Source organism: Myxine glutinosa, chromosome 4 (genome assembly GCF_964187855.1).
Source record: "Myxine glutinosa chromosome 4, kmMyxGlut1.1, whole genome shotgun sequence".
NCBI classification, from domain to species: domain Eukaryota; kingdom Metazoa; phylum Chordata; class Myxini; order Myxiniformes; family Myxinidae; genus Myxine; species Myxine glutinosa.
Window position 1 is genome coordinate 89499781 of NC_136264.1, and position 13605 is coordinate 89513385.

At 41.4% G+C, this 13605-nt stretch overlaps 1 protein-coding gene across 1 annotated transcript in view; it reads right to left on the bottom strand.

Annotated features, from left to right (window-relative positions):
* LOC137424973 (caM kinase-like vesicle-associated protein) overlaps window positions 1-13605 on the bottom strand; it is a 191823-nt gene that overhangs the window by 169970 nt on the left and 8248 nt on the right. The window contains exon 2 of the mRNA XM_068112908.2: window positions 4460-4581. Coding sequence (XP_067969009.1) covers window positions 4460-4551 — 92 coding nt within the window. The 5' untranslated portion in view covers window positions 4552-4581. The remainder of the gene's footprint in view (window positions 1-4459; window positions 4582-13605) is intronic.

A 13605-nucleotide genomic window follows, 5' to 3' on the forward strand; every position in this document is an offset into this window, starting at 1 on the left:
ACACCTCACCTTCCCCCCTCCCTCCCCCTTACTTTCAAACATGAGTAAAAGAAGCCTCCATGCACAGGATTTGTTTTCCATAAATCACTAAACCAAGACTATTTTGCACATCCAGCACGTACAGCATGGTAGGGGTATCAAATTGAAAAATATACTTTCACCTGGTCAAGGCTTGGAGAAGGGAAGAATATTGTTGCATACTTCAAGATATTCAATACCAACCTGCCTTGAAAATGGTACTGTTGGAAAGTTGATAATCGATTTATTGGAAGAGGATTTCACAGTTGTAAAACGTGGTGTCCGTTTAATCATAAGCATGCCTTTTAGCAGGACTTGGAGCTTTAACGTAACCATTCCAAATGATACCATTTTTATGATTCTATGACAGCAGGAACCCTTGAGAATAAAATGTGATGGACATGGAAGGAGCACACAAAATTATATATAGTAATACTTCTCTAAATCAATATAAAAATATACTGTACTGTATAAAAGCATAAAAGTACATGCAAATATAGGTATTCCCGTCAGTGAATAAACGGGACTTATATGTTACTCGCAGGAGTACCCGGCATTGCCGGGTGAGGGGGGGAGGATGGAGAGGGAGGGTTGAGGAAGGGAGTGTGGTAAGTGGAAGGGGGTGGGGTGGGGAAGGGAGTGGGAGGGAAAAGATAGACTACATATTCATCTTTTTGGGGGGGTGGGGGGCTTTGACAAGCTCCTCCGTTTTGGGGGAGGAGGGAAGGGAAGGAGGAAAAATTTACCCGTGCAAAGAGTGCTTTAACCTCAGTGTTGCCCAGGTAAAAGGGGAAGGATCCATCATAACTGTCAAATCATCATTTCACCTTTTTGTTGAATATCTGCTGGTGAATGTGCCGCTCATCATGCTTCGGAGTTAAGTATGATGATTTTCAGGAAGAAGAAGAAGCTTTTCTACCAACTTTGTACACTTCTGGAATTGTTTGATTTTTTGTGTTCAAATGTTTGTGGTTTGTATTTATTTATGTGAATGTGTACTTGTATATAATTATAAGTGTCATTAATCAAAAAGGCTTCGGCACTATAGAGAGTTTTTTTTTAATCACAAAAAAACGAAAAATAAAAATAAAAACAAACTTTTTTTTGACGAAAACACTCCCAAGCACTCACTGATGAACCTCTGAAAGTTTGACGAAGATCCGTTCAGCCATCTCTGAGAAATATGGGGACAGACACACACACACACACACACACACACACACACACACACACACACACACACACACACACACAGACAGACAGACAGACCAACGGCACTCTCATATAGTAGACAAGCTGAATGCAACCGGCGTTGCCCGGGTTCTTTTTGAATGAATTTAATCTTCTGTACATAGGTCTGACGCGAGCCCAGTATGAGTTAATGCTCAATGATTCCTTGTTCTTTCTTCTGTCGGGCCCCGCGAGAGAGAATTTTGAAAGCATGTGTTGCAATCGGTCAGATATTCCTATTAAGTGCATAAGTTGTACTTCAAGAGAATTTTGAAAGAAGAAGAAGATTTATTGCAAAATGGGCCCAGCCCGGCCGAGGCGGGCTCGACCAGCCTAGCCACCTAGCCTATAACCTTCCCGGGGCCCGTCCCGACATTTTTTGTTTCAGAGGTTTCCTCCTATCTTTCACCGTTCAGGAGATTAGCGCGTGCAGACAAACAAACAAACAAACAAAATTATATATAAAATCGAAAGAGTATGGCATGGGCAACATCTGGGCCAAATTTGGTGCTTTTGGAAGAATTTGAACCAAACGGCCCCAAAATATCCCTAAGGGCCCTGACTACTGCGCTTGGATGGGTTTTAGCGGCTGAAACCCAAATCCTATCCAGGTTCCTCCTTATGACTCCATTTTTGCTCTTTCCTTTTTTTTGGTTCCTTCTGATGACTCCAATGCAGTATTTGGTTTTCTGTTTCATTACCAATTTATTTTTTTTCATAAATACTACGGTTTCTGAATAATTTTCTCAGCTAATTATGATCCAGAAAAGCACAGCCCATGCATTGCAGGTTTATGAAATATATTGTGATGGGCTCAGTCTCCCAAACAGGCGACACGAGACCACCACATTAAAAAAAAAACTCCCAGGACAACAAGAAGAGGCAAAACTGTGCATATATATATATATATATATATATATATATACACTTCTATTTATAATGACACATACACATGTATATATCTATTTATAATGCTATATGTTTTTTAATAAATGGAAAAATATAAATCTTGGAGTGTATTGGACTATTGTGTCTCGTTCGTACAAATTATTCAATGCCCCTCAGAAATGCCATGCCAACCTTCCTTGAAATGTTGCAGGAGTGAATACATATGAAGTTAAAGAAAAATGTTCTAAGGGATTGTTGGATGTTCAGATTAATAATCCGCTTATTCGCATACACCATACAGAGTAGCACATGCCATCATGAGATACAGACTTTGATAATACAGGGATTAAGGTCAAGGGAGAGTAGGACAATGTTTAGAGAATCTGCACACAATTAAAGCAGAATAACATGAGGGTGCTTTAATTTGGACTTGGAGTTTCATAACTAAGTTCATATGTGCAAGCGACTCAAATGGTTTATTTGTCCCTGACCATGACTGCCAGAGCCAAAAGAATGACTTGTATTCCAATGGCATCAGAGCAACCGCACACCATTGGGATTTGGGAATAATGTGCAGCACTGGCTGGAAGCTCCTTAGAAAAAGGACAAACATTTGTGCAAAGTTTCCCTAGTGTAAGGGCATTCCTTCATTGTTGGGGGAACTTTTGATTTCACCTCGTAAAGTACAAGAAACACACCTTCATTACTTTCAAAAGTTTCAGGTTTGCACATAAACTTGTGCCGTTGCAGTGGGAGCTTTAATAGGGCTTCAGTGGAGAGTTATTTTGACATGTGCAGTACATCATTCTTAAGGCTATGTGCGTCAATAAAACTCTTGCCCCTAAGGTGCTCCATTTAAAACAAATTTTCTTGACAGGAATTCATCACCAGCCTGTGAACCCAAATGTCTGTAAATTTAGACAGGGTTGATATATTTCTTAACCACACATTTCATCATAACTATTAGCGCCTCCGACCACCCCATGCAGTAAAGTGTGAAACACTTGGTTTTGGGTATTGGTGGGCTGACAGAATGGCTTAGAGGTATGCACACTCACCTACCAAGCTGTCTAGCCTGGGCTTGAATCCTGACCAGGCTATAAACTGTCATCCCGTTTCATAGGAAGAGTGATTCAACCATGGTATTCCCATCCCTCGGATGGACGTTAAATGCACGTCCTGTTTGCCAGCGTTGATTGGTGGACGTTGAAGATCCCACGGTACCTTCGCGAAGAGTAGGCAAGCGATCACCGGCACCACGACCAAATTACAAATTCCTGCCCTAACCAGCAGAGGGCATTGCATCAGTGGCATGGCCACACCCTCAACCAATGATGCTACTCTGCAGGCTTGTGCTGCATACGAAAGGAGAAGGGTTTTGGTTACCTACAAGGTAAGCCCAAATCTTTATCTTCCTGCTGTTAAACGCCAAAATGCCCAAACCATAGCTTTTCACCTATTTCTATTTTGGGCTAGATGTGCTTCTTAAATAGTAATTCCAGCTTCCATTAGATCCTTCTCCCTGTTTGCTTCCTTCTGGGTCTTTGTCTTCCCACTGGCCTTATATTGTTATATCCACCACCGAAGGTGGACCTAGGTTATGTTTTCACCCCTGTCTGTCTGTGAACAGGATATCTCAAAAAGTTCTAGATGGATTTGGACAAAATTTGGTGGAGAGGTTGGGTATGTGACAAGGACTAAATTATTAGATTTTGGTGAATATTCGGATCCAGATGTGGATACCAATTTTTTTTTAAAGTTATTCTTCACCACTGAGTAATTTGACTAATACCGATATATATATATATATATATATATATATCTATATATATATATATATATATATATATATATATATATATATATATATATATACATATATATATATATATATATATATATATATATATATATATATATATATATATATATATATATATATATATACTGTATATATATATATATATATATATATATATATATATATATATATATATATATATATAATATGTACATACACAATTTATTCAAGTCTTTCTCTGTTGTCTTCATTTCTTATAAATGAACCATGTTTAGCATGTTTCACAACAAGTGCATTTCAAAGGATTATTTTTTCCCCATCTGTTTCTACAATGGTTCATGTGGATGACATCATCCCTCCAAAATTATTAATCTACTTACGTCATTCAGCTATTCAATAAAGAATAGTCCAGGTCAATCTTGAACAACCTTCATATGACAATGCAGTACGAAATTGAAGGGTGATCTTTGTTCATGCAATTAATTTCTCAATTTTTAAAAAGGAAAATAAAAATGTACTTACGTCTTCATCATTTGGCCTATTGCATACTTCGCCATGACGTCACTCTCCTGGTTGTACTCCTTCTGCCTCGCCAGAAGGCAGTTGAGAGGCATCTTGATAAGATAACACGATCAGCACCAGAACTGCAAGAAAATAAAACAGAATCTCTTTATGCTGAAGGCATCATACATGTTGTGGAGTCTGTGATATGTAGCATTTAATCACTTTTTTATATTCTTTTTTTTCTTCTCTCTCTTCCGTCAACTAATTACCCTGCGCTCACGAAGTGAAAAGCGGGGTTAAGCATTCAGTTATGTACGTACGTGTCTGCTTTTTAAAAATTCATTTTCTCGGCAATCTCGGCAAATTCAAATCTCGGCTCCTTTAGAATATTTTAATGACCTGTAAGATACCCGCACGGGTGGTAGGCCAGAAGCAAACAGGCAATGCAGATACGGCGAATGCTAAAGCATGAAACCAATAAATTCCACATTCCTGTAGCACCTTCAGTCGCACGTCAGACATGGACAGCAAGTTCGTGAAGGACTTCCATGAAAAACGTACCTGTTCGCAAACAAACGGGTATGTTCACGTATAGAAACATCGATTGTGGGTCCGTGGCGAATCTGCATATGGCGATCCGCGAAGTTCACGTTTAGAAAGTAGAAACCATCACGGCATGTTGTCATTTACTTGAACTCGATATCTCGTATTTCATTCCAAACAACATAACTCCAATCACAAATTAATCACAAAATAAACTTTTAACAACAGTGTTAATGTTTCCTTCATTGTAAAAACTAACAAGTCAACAGTAAAAAGGATTTTGAGCCGATAGGTGTTACGGTCTTGGCAAGATCGATGGAGACAGTGATCTGTTAGCTTATACACTGCCCAAATAGCTATGTGGAATTCTCTCATGTAGAGATTAAACCCATGTCATTTGAACTTTGGCCGAGGTAATTATTTACTTTTAATGATGTTTATATACGAATGAAAAAGAAGATAATTGTTTTTGGGTCGTCCTTTCTGCATATCCCATGGGATTGTGAGTTGGAGAGACGGCCGTGATGGTGGGGAGGGGGTTGGCGTTCTCTCAAGCAGGGATTCAACCAATTTCCTTATAAAAGGTCTTTGTCCGAAGTCACCGAGTCCGATCGGTGCAGCTGTGCAGCGATCGGTGCAGCCGTTTGTGAGGTTCCCAGGAAAATAACGTTATGCGGAAGTCCAAACCTGAAAATGCTGGAGGCCAAAGCTGAAATTGGAAAAACAATATACTGTAGCGGTTACCTTATTGGGACATAATCCACGTGCACGGGCCTGCGGGGCTTTTGATTGTGTGGGCGTGACGTGCACGCGGTTGTTGGAGCCACGCCCTCCGACGAGGGTTTTGGCTTTATAAAAGCTGTACGAGTTCCATTCGCGAGAACAGTGCTGAGGATTTCTGTTCGAATAAAGGAGCTTTGCCAACCTAAGAAATGGCCTCGTCTTCTCGTCATCCGCAACTCCTAAAATACCCTATTTTACTCAAGGGGGTCCCAGGATTACCCACCCAGAATATCGTTGCGATCAGTTCAGCCATTTTTGCGGTACCTTCGAACGGACGGACAGATGGACGGACATTTGGTGAATTATAGTAGGATAATCATGACTTCATAGGTCATGTGTTACAGGCGCCATCTTGGAATAAACGAAAAACGTTGCACCTCTATATCTCCAAAACCGCTCTATTGAAAAAATCGAAACGTGGCTCATTGTAAATAACTCCATATGAAGAATAGGTGTTGTTAACGATGACTCCATTGGTGCCATAATTATGACGTCATAATTCGACAGGGACAACGCTTAGTCTGATCAATTTGAAATTTATTGAGCATGATCTCTGCAACAATTATATTAGAGAATATACATTTATGATGTCATCGCGTGTTGTTGTTACTCAGGTGTCTTCTAAAATCCCGATCGTGAAAGTCTTTTGTAAATGGCATTTGAGTGTTAATGTAGAAATGGACCTTTTCAACCGGCAATTCCACCAACATGTCACTGAGGAACTTCCAGCTTTTGTTTTACTGTCACCGAAATGCACTGTGCAGATTACACAAATAGTGTCGTCTATTACAGAGATTACACAGATTACGTCTGCCACACGACATCCTGTCCGTGGTCCAAACAGACACATCTGGAGTGGCAGTGGGGACAATGCGCGACTTTCAAAATGACGTAATAATTCTAACGAGGCCTTTTGCGCATTGGCTGTTTGCATTATTTTCAGTGAGGTTCTGTTCGCCGGGAACCTGCCTTTGTTAGCACAAAATCTGTTCAAATCGTATTTTAAACATTGTTTTCAGTATTTATATGAGAGTGGCAATTTCTAAAATGTTGAACCATAACAACTCACACTCCCACCCCCTTGCAACACCCTCCCACACCTCCCCCCCTTCCTCTCAAACATGATTAAAAGTAAATATCCTCATTTTAAACTTACCATGTGCATTGACAAGAAGCCTTGTGTTGGCTTAGCGGTTAGGGTGCAGGCTTGGGATCCTACGATCCTGAGTTTGAATCCCGGTCAATCACTAAATTAACACCAAGGAAGTTGACTCAGCCTGTCATCCTTCCGAGGTCGACCAAACTGAGTACCAGCTTGCTGGGATGAATGATCCCGGTGTGTACCCCAACTTAGAATAAGCACACTGTATCCCTGCACATCGTAAGAGGCGACTAAGGGTTGGCGTCAGGAAGGGTATCCGGCCATAAAAACATTACCTCAAAAAGGGAACCATGAGATCATGGGGCCCGCAAAGCTAAACCCTGCTCTAGTGGGGAAAATGGCCTTAAAACGATCATTCATTCATGTGCATTGACAAGGCTCATATATGACTTTCCCATCGGCGTTAAGAACCAAACAAACCCCTCTGGGAAGTCTGGGAAGTCTGCCTGAATGTTGGTAATGACAAACGTCCTACCAATAGTAGACGTCCATTAAATAAATCAACAATCCTACCATATTCACACGTAATCCCGCCAGGTTCAAATTCCACTCACTGCAGCAATGATGAAAAGTTTTGTTAGAACGCGTCGTCTATGAACCTTCAGGTCTTGCACCGGTCCACATCCTCGGGTGTTTGCCATACGGAGAACTGCAAGCTATCAGCTTTTTCGCCGAATTTAAAACGTTCTTTCGTTGTGCAGAGACAACCTTTTTTTGAAGGTGTTTCCGAGTATTTTTGGGTTATTGTAGAAGCTTTTTGAGTCATTTTAGGTAATAATCCTTATCTGAAATGCAAGGTATATATTTGGCTGCCCTGATGAACCTTAGTTTCTGTGCATGCGTGCTGAGTATTCTGGAGTGGATTTTGTCATTTCAAAAATCGCGTATTGCACATTAAAAAGCATATTCTCTTTTGGTCCTGTACATGCTAACAAATCAGATCCATGATGTCACTTCAGCCCCCTTAGTGACAAGTCTTCCTGCAGTGTTATAGGTCTCCTTAATTTTGTGGTTCTCCTTGCAACATTTTTGGCTATTTCTATATCCAGCCTTTCTTCTGTCTTGTAATATTAAATGAATATCAAAGGCAATAAATGTAAAATATTGCCTAAAAAGGCAATAAATATCAAAAGATGATCATTTTCCTGACGTGTCACTCACTGTGGGATCATTTCGTTCCAGCGCTGATCATCGTAATATGGAGAAATTCCTCAAACTAAGGTGACAATGTCAGAATCTAAGAGCTAAAACGGATGACATCGTATGTGAGTTTGAGTGTGTGTGTGTGCGTGTGTTTTACTGAAAATTTGACAATTGAAAGGCATAACTGCATTAACTTAAACGAGTTACATGCATTTATGTTTTTAAGCTAAACAAGAGTTATCTTACTATAATTCACCAAATGTCCGTCTGTCTGTCTGTCTGTCTGTTCGAAGGTACCGTAAAAACTGCTGAACCGATCGCAAAGATATTTTGGGTGGATAATCCTGGGATCCCAGGAGTAAAATAGGCTATTTAGTTTTCCCAATTTCATCTTTAGTCTCCAGCATTCTCAGGTTTGGGCTCCCGCATAACATTCACGTTCGCATAACGTCCATTGTTCTCATTGTGACGACGCACAAACGGCTGCACCCGGGAAAGCAACATGTCTCCATCGATCGCTAACAGATCACTGTCTCCATCGACCTTGCCAAGGCCGTAACAGCTATCGGCTCAAAATCCTTTTAACTGTTGATTTGGTACAGTTACACGTATCGGGAATTTGGCACACGTATCGGGAGTACATACGACATAGCGATTGTGAACACGATTATCGATCATGATTCACGATCACGATCATCACGATCATAGTGTATCGATCACGATTTGAAACACGATGGAATAATATTTGCCGATATGAACAGTGATGTGGCTTTTATTGAAATTCTCAAGATACTGTTTAGATTTTGATGATTTGCGTGTGATATGATTCAACGGATGTTTATATGAATCGTTTAAAATAAAATAAAAACCTTCAATTTCTGATATTTTCCCATCGCCATATGCAGATTCGCCACGGACCCACGATCGATGTTTCTATACGTGAACGTACCCGTTTGTTTGTGAACGGGTACGTTTTTCATGGAGGTCCTTCACGAACCTGCTGTCCATGTCTGACGTGCGACTGAAGGTGCTACAGGAATGTGGAATTTATTGGTTTCATGCTTTAGCATTCGCCGTATCTGCATTGCCTGTTTGCTTCTGGCCTCCCACCCGTGCGTAGCATGGGTATCTCTCTAGTCTATACAATAACGCGAATCGCGATTGCTTGTCACGTTTGTCACATAAATTATCGCGAGATGATGGAATCTCTCTCTCGAGATTGTGCATTAAACGTTGTTTCATCGTTATGAAATTTTAAGGTTGTGCTGTATTTATGCATGACGAAGAAGATAATTAATTTAGGGCCATTTGTTAACACAATTACTGCTGCTCACAATCACTTGAGAGTGCTACTTTCACGGAATGCACATTCCCATGGGCCATATCTTGCGAGAATGGGAATTAGATGTTGTTTCGACTCTGACTTCATGCCCTGCATACGTTGGCATAATTTTGCTCAGACTACTAATGTCCTCCTATAGATGGCTAAGCTTCACTGCCAGCGACTGAGACAACGTGACAAGCTGACAGTTAACGTCAACAAAGATGGCGCGGCCTGGCTGCCACCAATATTTAATCTTCTTCTTCTTCTTCTTCTTCTTATTTCCAAGACAACTGCAACAATTATTCCCATGCTCTTGTGTGGTTCGCCGGGGGAAGCTTGGCTCAAGTCCTTCACGTAACTGCCTGGTCAAGACTGAAGTTCAACTGAGGTTAGGGAAGGAATTTTTAATTTGGCAAGGGTGCCCGCGATGGCTCGCCTCCTCTTTGTGAAGGACCACGTGTGATCATTAACGTCCACCGACTATTGCCGTCGACGGACAACAGTCACACAAAATATTTTTATTGGAGAAGTTTTGATCTAATCTCACACGTGATCTCACACGGAAGCTCGTGCGAAAACAAACACAAAATTATTAAAGATTTCACTATTTTATTTCCTGTAGCTATGAAACGCATCTTCTTTGGGCGGTGTATAATCGCTCTGAACGAAACAGGCATTACATGGTTTCCTTTGCTTGAGTTGTATAAATCAAAATGTATCTTTGTTTCTTCAAAAAGTAATTTATGATCGAAGACGTGTTGATTCAGTGTTTTAAAAAATTCCATGGTATATTAAAGGTTCTTTGCATAATATTGTTGAAGTCACGTTTTACATTACGCAGATTTTCCTTCTACGGGTACCTGGCATACCTGCTCGTCTTTGTCATATTCGGATTGAGGGACTGTTGCGCGCCGCCATCTTGATTTGGGGGAAATTGCGCGAAAGTTGGCGCAAACCGATCATCACCGCTCTGGATTCTTCAGCTTGCTGTCTGTGCATCCGACAATGCAGCAGCTTTTCGGCATTTTGCGGTTTCAAACTGTGACAAACACGCGAAGGCGCCCAATGTTTCCCCAATTCCAAGATCGCGGTGCCACGGTGCGTAGCTGTGACGTCACGCCGACTTCCCGCGTGTACTCATGATGTGGACCCACTGTTTGGAGAGGTGTTGTGCAGAAACGTTTGAATCCTCAATGAAGAACAGAGCGCAGCTGCTGAGTTGGACAGTTGGAAAATCAGTCACAAATGAAGTTCTTGGTTGAAGCATAAAACTATTTTGAAGTTTCCTATTGAAATAAAGGTGGGTTTAGGGTGTTGTCTCATTAGTATAATTTACAGCATCCTTTAACTGTTTATGAATAGCCGTTACTGTTCATTATGTGATTGTCATCGTTTAGAGGAACAGGTTTATGTGCGGCAATAAAATGGTGTGCACGAATTTCAACTCGATCTCTGAAGCAATAACCAGGAAGACGTCACACTCTGTCATGGCTGTGAGATGACTCAAAACGTGATCAGAGCCGGTGGGTCAGTTTGTAATCCGGTTTGTGCTGCAGACTGATGCCAGGTCATACCGAAGGGGGTGGGAGGTAGGAGGTGGAGAGGAGTTTGTACAAATGGAGAGGGGAGGAGATGCTTGGCAGAGACAGCAACAGCAAGCCAGAACAAAATCGTGATGGAAGAAATCACGGAATGAATGACATATGAGAACTCTTTTTAATCCATCATGTCCTTTTATGAAATATCAAGGGATTGGAACATTCTGTGCTCAAACGAGCTTGCTCTCTCTGAACACAGTCAGAATATCCTGTGTATTTCTCATGAAGCTTGATGAGAATCTCATCGGACCGCAAGGGAAATGCATACGAGATTTTTAATACTGGACAACGGACTTGAGGTCAATGAAGCATTGCCAAGATAATTTCGATCACATTCGGATTTCATGCTTCATACCCTGGCATATAAATGGAATAGTTGCATTCAAACTTACTTTATGAAATCATGCATGGGGTGCTCCTTTTAAAATGCTCGATATTCAACTTGCTCATAAAGCAGCTAGATTGCTCGGTACAATTATTCTCCAAAATGATACATCCAAGCCCAATCCTACAACGGTTTAAGGGGTCATTATAAACCGAGACCGCCGTGTGTGACCTGCTCGGTCAAACAAAGGTGCTTTGCAGAGAGAATGTTAGGTTGGACATTCTTAACGATTCTGAACTTGCAAACAACAGACACCCACCAAGTTGGTGCCCAGTAGTTATGCATCCTGAGATCCTGGTGGTCACAGTGGTTTGCAACAGAGGTAAGCACCACTTTGTCAACCTCCGGCTGATAAAACCTGTTATTTAATTTGTCCGCCAACGCGCAGACACTGGCCTTGACAAAGTCTGGCATTCCTCTGTTAGAGTTCAGCTTTGTGGATTCAACCTAATTAAGAGGAAGGGCCTCACATGTTGGAATCGACCACACATCGCAGGAATATTCGGATATGTCTATTGTGGAAGGAAATACTCCTTCACAAGGCATAAATTAAATGCACCTGCAAGTACACTGGTTATCGACTAAAGTAAAGTTCGACTACTCTAATAGTACGTTAGTTCACGTACAAAGAGCTTCAATGCAGGAAGCCATTTGATAGGCCCATCAAAGCCTGCACTATGATTATTTACCCGTGCTCTATGTTTTTTGCACGCACCATTTTAAAGTCTTTGGTATGACTTGGCCAGAATTCGAACCAATAACACCCAGACTTAGAGAGGACGCTCTAACCATTACACCACCGAGCGGTTGTTAAATTTCAGCAGACCTACTGTACAGTACTCACAAATCTTTCATCTATCTCTGCCACCGAAGTAATAAAAACGTTGTTTTGGGAATTACGGCATGGACAGATATTTGTCGCATCCAGATCTGATGGTGTAGCTGGTGTGAGTGTCTAGAGTGTTGACAGTTCAACATGGAATTTTTGTGTGGTTGTGTGGATGACTTGTTGCAATTCCCTCTATCCAATACAAGTCTCCCAGTCCCTGCCACTGAAAATCATCCCCATAGCATGATGCTGTCAGAGTGGTCATTGGGGTTTTAGTCATTTCTCTGACCAAGGTCCTTCTTTCCCGGTTGCTCAGTTTGATGGGATGGCCAGTTCAAGGAAGAGTCTGGGTAGTTCCATATTCTTTCCTTTTCCTAATGATTGAGCTCACTGTGCTCTTGGGAACTAACAACACTCTCGACACTAGACAAAAAAAAAAAAGGTTTGTGAGGCACGAGTTTTAAAAAAAAGTTTATTATTACCCCGCACGTGCAGTGCAAAGCGGAGTTAAGCAATTGGCTCAATCGAGATGTTAACCTGTCTGTCCACAAACGTCAGTTTATGATCTAGAAACAACTTAATTTCAATTAGATGTTGTATTTTGAACACTAGGGCATGCCCGTACTATATATATAGGACGTGCCCGTAAGTGCGTGATGTTACCGTACAATGAATGTATCGTCCCGACGCCGCAGCTCGGATGGCGCTGCAGTTAATCGGGCCCCCAAATTCCTCATCGACGATAACTAAACAATATATTATATGAATCGCACCGTACATACCTCCTTCTAGATCTTGTTCTTGTCTTGATATACTCACTCAGGCTCACTCTATCACGACTGAGTCCTCCCAGCTCCTCCAAATGGCGCCCGCTAGCCGCTACGTAAGTCCGGAAGTGACGTCCTCATTTGACTGTCCGGAAGGTCGCAAATCGCAGTTACGATGAATCGCAAATTAGTTTTAATTAGTTTTAAAACATAGTTTAACGGCAACATAGTTTGCCGACGGGAAATAAATGAATACGCTCTCAAATGTGCCATCCGAGGCAGAGTCTGTTCGCCACGTTCGGCACACGTGATAGCTCGCTGCTCTCTGATTGGTTGAATCGTTTTTTGGACATAGCTCGGTAACTACTTCTGCGATTAATTTAAAACCTTGAAAAGGCACATCCTCGGGTCCCCAGCAATATACCTGGCAAGTTTCAAGTATATCGGACCGGTAGTTGTCGAGAAACAGCGGTCACAGACATACAAACATACAAACAAACATACACACAGAGATTAGTGGAATTATAGATAGATGAATCAGAACACGAACCTGCAGTTTAGCATTACAAAAGGCCCTGACCTTTGGCAAATTCAACTGAGTCTGTCCCGAGCACACATGCACAGAGAGGA